At 37.6% G+C, this 14,649-nt stretch overlaps 1 protein-coding gene across 3 annotated transcripts in view; it reads right to left on the bottom strand.

Annotated features, from left to right (window-relative positions):
• LOC144324787 (monocarboxylate transporter 1-like) overlaps positions 1-14,649 on the bottom strand; it is a 37,408-nt gene that overhangs the window by 5,088 nt on the left and 17,671 nt on the right. Inside the window, exons 1-4 of one of the 3 annotated variants that reach the window (XM_077916127.1) lie at positions 9,004-9,351; positions 5,637-5,897; positions 4,399-4,542; positions 142-1,008 (exon numbers count right to left, since the gene is read on the bottom strand). In XM_077916127.1, the coding sequence (XP_077772253.1) occupies positions 142-1,008; positions 4,399-4,542; positions 5,637-5,853 (1,228 nt within the window). In that variant the 5' untranslated portion in view covers positions 5,854-5,897; positions 9,004-9,351. Of the gene's footprint in view, positions 1-141; positions 1,009-4,398; positions 4,543-5,148; positions 5,172-5,636; positions 5,898-9,003; positions 9,352-14,649 lie in introns of those variants that run through there. The other 2 variants (XM_077916128.1, XM_077916126.1) reach the window with 2 other exon arrangements.

A 14,649-nucleotide genomic window follows, 5' to 3' on the forward strand; every position in this document is an offset into this window, starting at 1 on the left:
TGTGCCAACAGTGAGGCTATGGAAATGAGAAATGTTCTCTGCCACCAAGCAGCTCACTAATCTCTGTTTTCTATTACCTTTTCCATCTTCTATGCCTGTTTAATGTTAACAGAACCAAAGAGGTAGTAAGGCATACTATACCTAAAAGTGGTGGCCCCAGGAGGACAGGACAGCATTCCACAATGGTCACCAGTCCCACGGCGCTGGAGAACCTCTGAGGTCCAACGAGGTCCATCAGTGTTTCAAACAACACTGAGCTGAGCCATCCAAATGCAAATCCAAGGAAGCCCACATAGACACAGAACCCAGTGTAGCTGGAGGTTAAAGGTGCTAGCAGATGACACACTCCATTTGCAACAATAGAAGCCGCAAAAAAATACTGAACTCGAGGTCTTATCCACTTGGTGTTGGCTACAAGTCCCATAGAAGGTCTAGCTATAATATCGAGAAAAGACAGAATAGAAAGAAGGAAGGCAGACTTCTCACTAGAGTAATGTTGACTCTTGGCATAACTATTAAGAAAGACTAAAGGAGTAGCCAGCCCAAAAACCATGATCACATTCCCAGAGAGGTACAGTAGAAAGCCTCTGTGGGTAAACAGGGATAAGTCCAACTGTTTCTCAACTGTTTGAAAAACCGATGGTTTCTCCTCTTTAGGGTTTCTGCCATTAAAGTCTGTATTTGTATCACCTGCTCCCTTTTTCTCGTCAGATTTTCCAGCTTCCTGAAGGGATTCTTTAGATCTATCTTTCCCCACACTGGTTGGTGGCGGCCCTATTGGTCGCATCAGGGCTCCAGCTACACAGCAGTTTAGTAGGAGGCCCCCAAGAATTAGGAAGCTTCCCCTCCAGCCAAAGATATCAAAGAGAGTCTGATTGAGGGGAGCCAGAGTAGAGAGGAACACAGGGCTGCCTGCCATGGCCAGTCCGTTTGCCAGCGGTCGCCTCTTGTAGAAATACTTGCCAATCATGGTCAGGGCTGGATTCAAGTTGAAGGCAAGCCCGAGACCTGGGAAGGACGGGGGGAAGAATTACATATCAAAATAAATGTCAGAAACATATTTGTTATTAACCAACTAGACAAACTGAATGGCAAGAGGTCAAAATCATCATCATAACCAGTAGATCATTAAGTGGGCTGTTATCAAACACAGATATAAATCTCTTTATGCAGCAAATACTAGATATAAAATATATTATTAAAATAATTCTTTTTGCTTTAACAATAATAAGAATAATAAATGTAGGCTCCTTTAATTTCATAATTTTAGGTTTCCTGAAGAATAGGAAATTGAAAACAAAAAGGAGAGAAGATGAGTTTTATAAATTCAGAGAGCAAGATGGAAGAGGAGGGGCAGAGGGCAGGAAAAGAAGAAAGTGGGTGGTGGGGAGAGGGAAAATATTTTAGAACAGTAAATACAACATTGTGAAGATAGTAACCTTATCTCACTAAATTCATTAATTTTAATGTAATTTCTATGAAAATGTCAATGTATTCGATTTTTCAGATGAAGTACAATGACTCTAAAATACACCCAGAGATGTGACACCTGTATAGCTCAGTCAGTTAAGCATCCCGACTCTTGATTTTGTCTCAGGTTACGATCTTGGGGTTCTAAGATCCAGCTCCACATCCAGCTCCGCACTCAGTGCGGATTCTGCTTGGGATTCTCTCCCTCTTTCTCTGCCCCTCCCCCTGCTCTCTCACCCTCCCTTTAAAATAATAAATAAATCTTAAAAAAGAATACCACCCAGAAAACAAATATATTAAAATATTCCAAAAGTATAAATAATTGACAGGATCAACACTAACAGGTATATAAATATTTTCTACAGCTATAGTAATGAGAACAGCATGCACTTAGTCAGAAATAGAAAAACTGATCAATAAAATTGGGGAAAAGTCCAAGAATAGGACCAAAAGACACATTAAGTTAATAGGGAAATAGTAGATTTTTCAATCAATGGAGCTGAGACAAGTATCCCAATAACCTCCTAAGTGGTCTCCCATTCTGGCTCCCTTACTAGGTAAACCTGATTAGAATGTGCCCATTCCATCTCTCTAATGACTGCCATCCACAGCTTTTTGCTCTGGGTTAGGAAGCACCATGATTTGGCCCTTACCTACCTCCCTACCTGCAACCCAGTGTTTTCTCATAGGTGCTGAGCACAGTTGTTCCTCTAGATTTTCACAAACCTGGATACTACTTGCCATTCAGTTCTCCACTCAAGGTCACCAACTCTGAGAGAGAGGCCTTCCTTTTAGGGGTCATTCAATCCTTCTCCATCAAAATTCTGTTTCAAGTTTTTGCAAAGCACTTATCACAAGCTGATATTTTTCTTATTTATTCATGTATTTGTTTGTCTGCTTATTGTCTGCTTCTCTCCACTATAGAGCAGGAATCTTGTCTATCATGTTGACTTAATCCCCATAGAGCTTGGAAGAGTCCCTAACATATGGTAGGGACTCAATAAATATTTATTGAATAAGTTAATAAATGAAATAATGAACAGGCTGAATAACCAAGGGGAACAAATATTGTTCCTTCCTTATGTTGTCCAAATATTCTAAATGAATTAAAATATTTAAATGCTTAAAATTTTAATTAATGTAGTAAAAGTACAGATCCAAAAAGAAAATACCTGCTATTGGCATTATCTCATATCCTGCCGGTGGGACTGTACAGTATTAGAATCTTTCTTTTTTTTTTTAGATTTATTTATTATATATATATATATATATATAGAGAGAGAGAGAGAGAGAGAGAGAGAGAGAAAGGTAGAGACACAGGAGGAGGGAGAAGCAGGCTCCATGCCAGGAGCCCGACGCGGGACTTGATCCCGGGACTCCAGGATCGCACCCTGGGCCAAAGGCAGGCGCCAAACCACTGAGCTACCCAGGGAATCCCTATTAGAATCTTTCTAAAAGGATATTTGGTCAATACTATCAAAAACCTTTTCCCCCAGTGATACCACTTCTAAAATTTGCCCTGAGGAAATTATCATGTTCACAAAGATATACAGAGAAGCATTATCATACAAAAGCTGTTTAATAATAGTAAAAAATATAAACAACCTAAAGGTCGTTCAATTAGAGAATGGTGAAATAAACTATGGCACATTCATCCAATGGAAAAAAAGTATCTGCAGCAGTATGTTTATTGAGATGGGGAACTATATACATAATGTATTAGTAAGTTTTTAAAAAAATTGGTTACAAATGTGATACGTAATCTTATCCCTTTTTTTCTAAAAAAAAGTATATATGTGAAGTGCCTGGGTGGCTCAATCAGTTGCATGTCTGCATTCAACTCAGGTCATGGTCCCAGGGTCCTGGGGTCGTGCCCCACATTGGGCTACTTGCTCATCAAGGAGCCTGCTTCTCCCTCTCCCTCTGCCTGCTACTCCTGATGCGTGTGCTCTCTCTCTCTCTGTCAAATAAATAAATAAAATCTTTTTAAAAAAGTATATGTGTATGCATAAAAAATATATGAGCATCAAAATATTAATGTTTTTCTCTGAATTGTAGTGCAATGGATGACCTATATTCTTTATCCCCAGCAGTTTCATTTCCCAAATTTAGCTATTAGGAGGGGGGGCATGTATCTGACAGGGGAAAATGTGTATGACTACTTTACCAGAAAATTCTTACTTTGTATCTGACATTCTCTCCTATTCTAATTTGAAACAATTTCTTCTTGGGTAGTAGGATAATGAGTGGGAATAGCTGATCACCATTTCAACAACTTGCCACACACTCTTTACTATGGCCATTATGTTTTTTAAGATTAAAAAAAAAAAAAAAGAGGGATGCCTGGGTGGCTCATGGTTTGGCGCTTGCCTTCAGCCCAGAGTGTGATCCTGAAGACATAGGATTGAGTCCCACATCAGGCTCACTGCATGAAGCCTGCTTCTCCCTCTGCCTTTTTCTCTGCCCCTCTCTCTGTGTCTCTCATGAATAAATAAATAAAATCTTAAAAAAAAAGGAAGAAAGAAAGAAAAAAACCCTCCCTTTTAATGAAAAATAACCCCGAAGTACCAGAACTTTCTTTAAAGACATGTTTCTCAAAAAAAAAAATAAATAAAAAAAATAAAGACATGTTTCTCTGGGGGGCACCTGGGTGGCTCAGTCTCTTAAGCATCTGCCTTTGGCTCAGGGTCCTGCTCAGCAGGGAGTCTGCTTCTCCCTCATGCTGTCTCTCAAATAAATAAAATCTTAAAAAAAAAATAAAGACATGTTTCTCTGGTACTATGCTATTAACATATGTATAGCTCTTAATAATGACCCAATAATTTTTCTAACAAAGAGCTTTCATTTTTTTCAAAAGAATTGGCAGATGAATGCTACAAAGAGTCCATATAATAAGTAATGCTTGAAAATATATCAGTAGCAACTCACCTCCAATAAATCCAATATACAAGTAAAGTTCCTGTACAGTTTTGGAGAAAGAAGCCGCAATCAAGCCACAGCCTGACAGGCAGCCGCCAACAACCATGATTGGACGACTGCCATATTTATTCACCAGGATACTGCTGATAGGACCTAGGAGAGAGCAAACAACTTAATAACATAGAGCAGAAACCTACCCCTCACAGGTGTATACACCTGTACAAGGCATTCCCAACATGAAAAGATGCAGAGACATAAATACCCCACTCCACAAAATAAACAGATAAAAAAAGAAAACAGGGGTAAGAAATACTGCTTCCTACTTTATTTCAGAGTCCCAGGTTTGTGTAATGGGAAAAATATAGCATTGATTGTACAATGTATTATGTACTTCCTCTATACATCTAGAACATACAGGATGGATTTTAACTGAAGTATGGAAGGTCTTAACCTATCTCCTTCAAGGCAGATTAGGCTGCAAATAGCCTGATTATAAGTGATTATAGGATGTTTCCTGTACTTGTATCCTGGAAACACAGGATACATGTATCTAGGATATAAACAACATATTTGTAGCAAGTTTGCTTTGTCTTTAATTTTTGAGATGGAGCAAATGTGCATGAATGTGATGCAATGTATGAGCAAGCCTGATCCAACTTCTGACTTTCCAGCATATTTTCAAATTAGCTGAAATGTACTTTGTTTCTCATAGAAAACAACAACAAAACCAAAACAGAACTACAAAACAAGAATGCCTACCATTACTTTTCTTCAACATTATACTGGAGGTCCGAGGCAGTGCAGTAAGACAGGGGGCAAGAAATGTATAAGGAAAGGAAGAAACCAAACTATCAGTATTTGCAAAAGATGTTTGTCTATCTTATAATTTTGAAAAAAATCTACCAATAAACTATTGGAAGTAATAGAAGTTAGCAGGAATATTTAATTAAAACACAAACATCGAATGACTTTCCATACACCAGCAACCAACACAAAAATCATTCTTAAAGACAGTTACCCTTTATAATGATATCTGTTTTGCAATGTAACTGATCTGACAGTACAAGGCTATGTGTAGACTTTATTGTTAAAGGGAATGAAAAATAAATGATGCCAATTACATAGCTTCAAAAACTAACATTTAAAATATCTTACACATATCACACACATCAAGAACAAAAACTACTTAACATGGAGCTTTTGTCTGACTATTGAAAATTAAAAGAGCAGGCTTTCTGGGCACTTACCTCCAGCATACATGACAGCAAACACAATAGAAGAGATCCATGACACTTCGCTGGTGCTGGCATTAAATATTTCTTCAATTTCTTTGTAAAATACAGAAATAGATTTGCCAAACGCACAAGAGAAACCAATGGATATAAAAGCTCCAACAACCACTGCCCATCCCCAGCCTCCATCTGGGGGGGTGGGTCTAACTGGATGGTCATTTGATGGTGACATTGTAAGTAATGATGAATTCCAAAATGCAGTTCCAATCCAAATATCTAAAGGATTTGAAATTAAAATAGTACTCAACAAGTAGGTCAATATAAAGCACTTCCATAAAATCCCTTACACTTATGTTATAAATAACCAAAACACTTCTTTTTTTCTTTTTTTAAGATTTTATTTATTTATTTGACAAGGAGAGAGTCAGAGCACAAGCAGGGGGAGCAGCAGGCAGTGGGAGAGGGAGAAGCAAGCTCCCCACTGAACAGGGAGCCTCAGGTAGAGCCTGATTCCAGGATCCTGGGATCCTGAAGCTGAGGTAGATGCTTAGCCAACTGAGCCACCTAGGTATCCCTGAAACACTTTTCAATGTTACTTGTACTCTGTGAAAAGAGTAGAAAAAAACCAAGAGTTATAGTACTGCCCCAAATTTTTATAGGCTTAAAGTTATAAACTCACCACTACTTGAACCATTCACCAAAATCCTTTTCAATCCTTTCCAATAAATATATTGCTTCTTCAAATTTGTAAACATACTTGTTTTAATAACAGAGATCAGTACTTTTTCACATTATCAGGGATAACTAAATAACTCATTTGACTTACCTACATGCAAAACTCACAAATACACACACTATAAAAGGTTCACAATCTAGTATTTCCTTTATAATTTCTCTTCTTTCCCAAAATATATTCTCCAATACTCACCTGATTTTTCTGTTTTCTAGAAATTACAGGCTAACTTAAAAAGGTCAGGGAGGACATACTAATATCCCACACCTCACTAGATATATAGCAATTTTCAAAAGAAAAGTTCTTTCTACTTTGGGGGTATTATGAATAATGTTGCTATGAAACTTTTGTGTGGACAAGTTTTCAATTCTTCTGGGTTTATACTCAGGAGAAATTCTAGGTCCTCTGGTAATTGTTTAATATTTTGAGAAACTGCCAGGCTCTTTTGCAAAGTAGTTGCACCATTTTACAATTCCACAAGCAATGTATAAGGTTCCAATGTTTCTATACCATCACCGATATTTGTTATGTCTCTTTATGATTTCCAACCACCCTAATATGTCTGGAGTGGTAACTCATCATTATTTGGATTTTCATTTCTCTGATTACTACTGATGGTGAGCATCTTTTCATGTGCTTACTGGCCATCTGTATATCTTTTTTTGATATATGTCTTTGGTGAAGTGTCTTCTTTGGAGAAATGCCTATTCAAATTTGCTGCCTATTTTTTAGTCAGATTTTTTAAACCATGGAGTGGTAAGAGTTCTTTATATACAGGCATACCTCAGAGATATTGTAGGTTCAGTTCCAGACCACTAAAATAAAGCAAGTATTGTAGTAAAGCAAGTTAAATGAATTTTGGTTTCACAGTGCATATAAGTTATGTTTACGCTACAGTGTAGTCTGTTAAGTGTGCAATACCATTATGTCTAAAAAGATGATGTATATGTCTTAACTTAAAAATACTTCATTGTTAGGGAAGCCCCAGTGGCGCAGCGGTTTAGCGCTGCCTGCAGCCCAGGGCGTGATCCTGGAGACCTGGGATCGAGTCCCATGTCGGGCTCCCTGCATGGTGCCTGCTTCTCCCTCTGCCTCTCTCTCTAGCTGTGTCTCTATGAATAGATAAAATCTTTAAAAAAATACTTCATTGTTAGAAAATTGCTAACCATCATCTGAGCTTTCAGAGAGTCATAATCTTTGCTGGGGGAGGGTCTTGCCTGGATGTTGAGGGCTTCTGACTAAACAGGGTGGTGGTTGCTGAAGGCTGGAGTGGCTGGGGCAATTTCTTCAGATAAGACAACAGTGAAGTTTGTCACATTGGTTGACTCTTCCTTTCATGAACAATTTGTAGCATGTAATGTGGTTTGATAGCATTTTACCTGCAGAATATAGAAATGCTTTAAAAACAGGATCAATCTTCTAAAACTGCTGCCACTTGATCAACTAAGTGTATGTGCTATTCTAAACCCTCTGTTGTCATTTCAGCAATCTTCACAGCACCTTTATCCAAAGAAGATTTCATCTTAGGAAATCACTTTCTTTCCTCATCCATCAGAAGCAGCTGCTCACCCATTAAAATTTTATCATGAGATTGTAGCAAATCAGAGCCATCTTCGGGTTGTATTTCTAATTCAAGTTCACTTGCTGTTTCCACCACATCTGTAGCTACTTCCTCCACTGAAGTTTTGAGCCCCTCAAAGTCATCTATGAGGGCTGGATTTAACTTTTCCAAATTCCTTTAATGTTGATATTGGAACCTTTTCCCATGAATCACAGATGTTCTTAACGGTGTCTAGAATAGTGAATCCTGGGGCACCTGGGCGGCTCAGTCAGTTAAGTATCTAGCTCTTAGTTTGGGCTCAGGGTCCTGGGATCAAGCCCTGTGTTGGGCTCTGTGCTCAGCTGGGAGTCTGCTTGAGATTCTTCCCCTCTCTCTCTCTGCCCCTCCCCCTACTCATGCATGCACTCTCTCTCCCCCCCCCAAATAAATAAATAAATCTTTAAAAAAAAATAGAATAGTGAATCCTTTCTAGAAGTTTTTCAATTTACTTTGCCTACATGCATCAGAGGAATTGCTGTTTATGGTAGCTATCACCTTATGAAATGTATCTCTTAAATGATAACCATTGAAAGTTGAAATTACTCTTTGATCCATGGGCTGGAGAATGGATGCTTGTTAGCAAGCAAGAAAATGACGTTAATCTCATAGTCCATGTCCATGAGAACTTTTTGGTGACAAGGTATATGGTGAATGAGAGTAATATTTTGAAAGGAATCTTTTTTTTTTTTTTTTTATAAGCAGTAGGTCTCAACAGTGCACTTAAAATATTCAGTAACTCATGTTGTAAACAGATGTGCTGTCATCCATATCTTGTTATTACATTTATAGAGCACAGGCAAAATAGATTTAGCATTATTCTTAAGGGCCCTAGGATTTTCAGAATGGTAAATGAGCACTGGCTTCCACTCAAAGTCACTAGCTACATTAGTCTCTATCAAGAGAATCAGCCTGTCCTTTGAAGCTTTGAAACCAGGCACTGACTTCTTTTCTGTAGTGACAAAAGACCTAGATAGCATATTCTTTCAATAGAAGACTGTTTTGCCTACGTTGACAATCTGTTTTTTTGCATAGTCACCTTCATTAATTACCTTGGCTACATCTTCTGGATAACTTGCTGGGCTTCTACATCAGCACTTGCTGCTCCATGATGCACTGTCTTCTGTTACAGAGACAGCTTCTTTCCTTAAACATCATGAACCAATCTCTGCTAGCTTCCAACTTCTCTTCTGCAGCTTCCTCACCTCTCTTGGCCTTCACAGAATTGATGAGAGGTAGGGTCTTGTTCTGGATTAGGCTTGGGCTTAAGGGAATGTTGAGGCGTGTTTGATCTTCTATTCAGACCCCTAAAACTTTCTACATATCAGCAATAAAGCAGTTTCTTACCATTTGTCTATTCACTAGAGTAGCACTTTTAATTTCCCTCAAGAACTTTTCCTTAAAAAAAAAAAAAAAAAAAAAGAACTTTTCCTTTATTCACAACTCAGCTATCTGGATCAAGAGGCCTAACTTTTGGCCTATTTTGGCTTTCAACATAACTTCCTCACTAAATTTAATAATTTCTGCCTTTTGATTTAAAGAAAGAGACATGCAAGTCCGCTTTCACTTGAACACCTAGAGACCATTGCAGGGTTATTAACTGACCTAACTGCAATATTGTTGTGTCTTAGTCAGTAGGGAAGCCTGAGGATGGAGAGAGACGGGGGGAATCAGTTAGAGCAGTCATAGCAGACACAACATTTATTAAGCTCACTGTTTTCTATGGGTGTGGTTTGTCACACCCCAAAACAATTATTATAGTAACAATGTTACTGATCACAAGGCATCATAACAAATATAATTAAAAAGTTTGAAATACTGCAAGAATTACCAAATGTGACACAGAAAAGTGAAGTGAACTAACACAGTTGGAAAAAATGGGATACCGATAGACTTGTCTCAACGTTGCCATAAACCTTCAGTTTGTAAAAAACAAACAAAAAACCACAATACATGCAAAGAGCGATATAGTAAAACATAATAAAATGAGGTATGCCTGAATTCTAGATTCAAGTTGCCTATCAGATAAATGAATTGCAAATATTTTTTCTCACTCATTGCGTTGCCTTTTCACTTTTTTGGTGATGTCTCTTAAAGCACAAACATTTTGACGAAGTCCGATTTATTTTTCTTTTGTTGCTTGTGCTTTTGGCATCAGATTGAGAGACCATTGCCTAGGGATCCCTGGGTTTAGCACCTGTCTTCAGCCCAGGGTGTGATCCCGGAGACCTGGGATCAAGTCCCACAACAGCCTCCCTGCATGGAGCCTGCTTCTCCCTCTATCTGTGTCTCTGCCTCTCTCTCTCTCTCTCTCTCATGAATAAATAAATGAAATATTTTTTTTTAAAAAGAGACCATTGCCTAATCCAAGGTCATAGAGATTCACTCCTATGTTTACTTCTAAGAGGTTTATAGTTGTAGCTCTTACATTTAGGTCTGATCCATTTTTTAAAAGATTTTATTTATTTATTCATGAGACACAGACACACACAGGCACACAGACACACAGACACAGACACACACACATACACACAGAGGCATAGACACAGGCAGAGGGAGAAGCAGGCTCCATACATGGAATCTACGTGGGACTTGATCCTGGGTCTCCAGGATCACGCCCTGGGCTGAAGGTGGTGCTAAACTGCTAAGCCACCTGGGCTGCCCAGGTCTGATCCATTTTGAGTTAATATCTGTAGAGTAGGGGTAGGGGTTTTATTGAGGTAGGGGTCCAAATTCTTTCTCTTGCATATGGATATCTAAGTTACTTCAGCACAATTTGTTGAGAAGACTATTATTTTCTCATTGGATGGCCTTGGCACCCTTGTTGAAAGTCAATTGACCATTGATGTATTGGTTTGTTTCTGGACTCTTCATTATATTCCCTTAATCTATATATTTAGCCTTCTGGCAATACCACAAAGTCCTAATTACTGTAGCTTTATACTAAGTTTTGACAAGAAGCATGAGTCTTCCACTTTTCTTCTTTTCCAAAGTAGTTATGATAATTATGAGTCCTTGCATTTCTATATAAATTTTAGGATCTGTTGTTAATTTCTGCAAAAAAAAAGAAAAATAGCTGAGATTTTGAGGACTATGTTGAATCTGTAGATAGATTTGGGGAGTAATGCCATCTTAACAATATCAAGTCTTCTGATCCAGAACACAGGAAGCTTTTCTATTGATTTAGGACATCTTTCAGTAATGTTTTATAGATCTCATTGTACATGTCTTGAACCTCCTTGTTTAAATTTATTCCTGAATATGTTATTTTTGATGGGATTATAACTTGAATTGTTTTCTTAATTTTGCTTTTGGACTTTTCATAGGTAGTGTATTGAAATATAATTGGTTTTTGTATATTAATCTTGCATCCTGCACATTTGTTTAACTTTATTATTTCTAATACTTATGTTTATAAGATCACACTATCTGTGATCACATCATTATTACTTCTAATATTTATGTTTATAAGATTTACATCTTCCTTTATAATCTGAATGCTTTTTTAAATTGCCTAGTTGGCCGGATAAAACCTCCAGGACAATGTTAAATAGAAGTAGTAAGAGAGGGATCCTTGTTTTATTTCTGACCTTAGAGGGAAAGATTTTAGCAGTTTACCATTAAATATGATGTTAACTATAGTTTTTTGTAAATGCCCTTTATTAAGCTTGTAAGCATAAGCTTGGGGAGTTTCATTCTAATTGTTGAGTGTTTTTATCATGAAAGGGTGTTGGATTATATCAAATGCATTGTTTTAAGTCTATTAAGATGATCATGTGGTTTTTGGTCTTAATTCCATTAATGTGGTTTGGCATATTGCCTGATTTTTGTTAAGTTGAGCAACATGAATTCCCATTTCCTTTTTTTTTTTTTTAAGATTTTATTTGTTTATTCATGAGAGACACAGAGGGGCGGGGGCAGAGACACAGGCAGAGGGAGAAGCAGGCTCCATGCAGGGAGCCCCACGTGGGACTGGATCCTGGGTCTCCAGGATCATGCCCTGGGCTGAAGGCGGCGCTAAACCGCTGAGATACCCTGGGTGCCCTGAATTCCCATTTTCTGAGATAAAAATCTCAGCTTGTCATGGTATATTACCCATTTTATGTGTTGCTGGATTCAGTTTGCATATATATATATATATATATATATATATATATATATATATTTTATTCATGAGAGACACACAGAGAAAGGCAGAGACACAGGCAGAAGGAGAAGCAGGCTCCATGCTGGGAGCCCGACATGGGGCTTGATCTGAGGACTCCAGAATCACTCCCTGGGTTGAAGGCAGACGCTTAACCACTGAGCCACCTAGGTGTCCCAGTTTGCTCATATTTTGTTGAGAATTTTTGCATCTACATTAGTAAAGGGTAGTGATTTGTAGTTTTCTTTTCTTGTGATATCTTTAGTTTTGGTACCTGGGTAATACTAGCTTCAAAAAACAAACCGGGAAGTGTTTCCTCTTCTACTATTTCCTGAAAAAGCCTGTAAAGGATTAGTGTTTAGTGTTAGTTCTTCTTTAAATATTTCATAGAATTTACTAGTGAGGCCATCTGGGCTTTGAGTTTTCTTTGTGGTTTTTTTTTTTTTAATGATTACGTCAATCTCTTTAATATAAAAGATATATTCAGATTTACTTGAGTCACTTTGGTAGCTTTCCTTTCTAGAAACTTGTTAATTTCCTTTAGGTTTTCTAATTTGTTAACATGTTCATAGTATTTCCTTCCAGTTCTTTTTATTTCTGTAAGGTCAGTAATGATATACAGAGAGTTTTAGCCAGCTAGGAACAGTCCCCACAAGACTACCCTCACTTTTAACACTAATTGTAAATTTAGTGGGGAAAAGGTGGAAGTGTTTCTAAAAACACTCTCAGCTTTGATAATTTAATAGAAAGACTCACAGAACTCACTAAAAGCTATTATGTTCATGACTTATTACAGGAAAAGGACACGGGATAAAATGAGCCATAGGAAGAGATCCACAGGGCAGAGTCTGGAAGATGTCCAAATGCAGAGCTTCTGGTCATCTCTTCTCATGGTCCTGGATACCATTAACTCTTCCCAGTGACAATACAGAGTGTTACCAACCAGAAAAGCTCACTCAAATCTTAAGTGTCCAGAGTTTTCAATGGAGCTTGATCAGTCTGCAGCTCTTCCCAATAGGTGAGCTAATATCTTTAGTCTCTAGTTCTTTTGAAGGTTGGAAATAATACAATATGGCCAAAGGCCCCGGGCAAACAAATATACTCTTATTAGGCAGGAGTTTCAGAGGCCTAGAGACCAAACTGCAGTTGCCAGGGCAAAGGCCAGATCTCTCTATGGGTGAGGTTAATTCTTCATTACACATAATGTACCCGCATTTCTGGTTTTAGTAATTTGTGTCTTCTCTTTCTTCTTTCCCCTGGTAGTTTAGTTAAAAGTTTGTCACTTTTTTTTCTCTTTCTAAAAACCATCTTTCGGTTTCATTGAATTTTTGTTATTTTTGTACTTTCTAGTTCATTTATGTATTTTCTAATCTTTATTATTTCCTTTATTCTGTTTGCTTTGCATTTAGCTGTTTTTCAAGTTTCTTAAGGTAAAAAGTTATTAACTTTGAGATATTTTTTTTAGAAAGGGGAAGAGAGGAAGAGTGAGAGAGAGCAGAAAGGGAGGGAGGATTTTTTTTAAGACTTCATTTAATATTTGAGAGAGAGAGAGCATGAGCAGAGGAGAAGGGGCAGAGGGAGAGAGAGAGAGAAGCAGACTCCTCACTGAGCAGGGATCAAGTTCACTTCACTGTGGTCAGAGAACACATTGGAGTCCTTTTAAATATATGGAGACATATTTGTGGCCTAATACATTGCTCTATCCTGAAAAGGTTCCATGAATATTTCATTGTATACTCTACTGTTGTTGGGTGAAGTGTTTTATGAATGTTTTTTGGTTTACTCAGAGTGTTGCTCAAGTCTTCTATATCTTTGATTTTCTGTGTAGTTGTTCTATTAAATCGTTGTTGAATCTCCAACTATTATTATTAAGTTGTCTATTTTCTCCTTTAATTCCATCAGTTTTTGCTTCATGTATTTTGGGGCTCTGTTGTTAGGTTTGTATTTATTTATAGTTGTGATGTCTTCTTGATGGATTGACCATAACACAATTGTGTCTAGTAACAATTTTTGTCTTAATCTATTTTGCCTGATTTTCTCATAGTCATTCTTGCTTTCCTTCAGTTACTGTTTGCATAGTATATCTTTTTTTTCTCATCTGTTTATTTTGTTTAAGGATTTTATTTATATATTTGAGAGAGAAAGAGAGAACACAAGCAGGGGAAAGGGGCAGAGGGAGAGGGAGAAGCAGACTCTCTGCTGAGCAGGGAGACTGATATGGGGCTCAATCTCAGAACCCTAAGATCATGACCTGAGCTGAAGGCAAATACTTAATCAACTGAGCCATTCACACACTCCTCTGTCTTCTTTTTATACTAGTCATATTGGATTAGGGCCTACCCATATAACATCATTTTACCTTAATTAAGTCTTTAAAGGTTCATCTCCAAATTCAACAAATGGTGCTGGGAAAGTTGGACAGCTACATGCAAAAGAATGAAGTTTTCCTATACGATACACAAAAATAAACTCAAAATGGAATAAGAACCTAATGTGAGACCTGAAACCATAAAAATCCTAAAAGAGAGCACAAACAGTAATTTTTCTGACATCA

This window comes from Canis aureus, chromosome 12, assembly GCF_053574225.1.
Source record: "Canis aureus isolate CA01 chromosome 12, VMU_Caureus_v.1.0, whole genome shotgun sequence".
Classification (NCBI taxonomy): domain Eukaryota; kingdom Metazoa; phylum Chordata; class Mammalia; order Carnivora; family Canidae; genus Canis; species Canis aureus.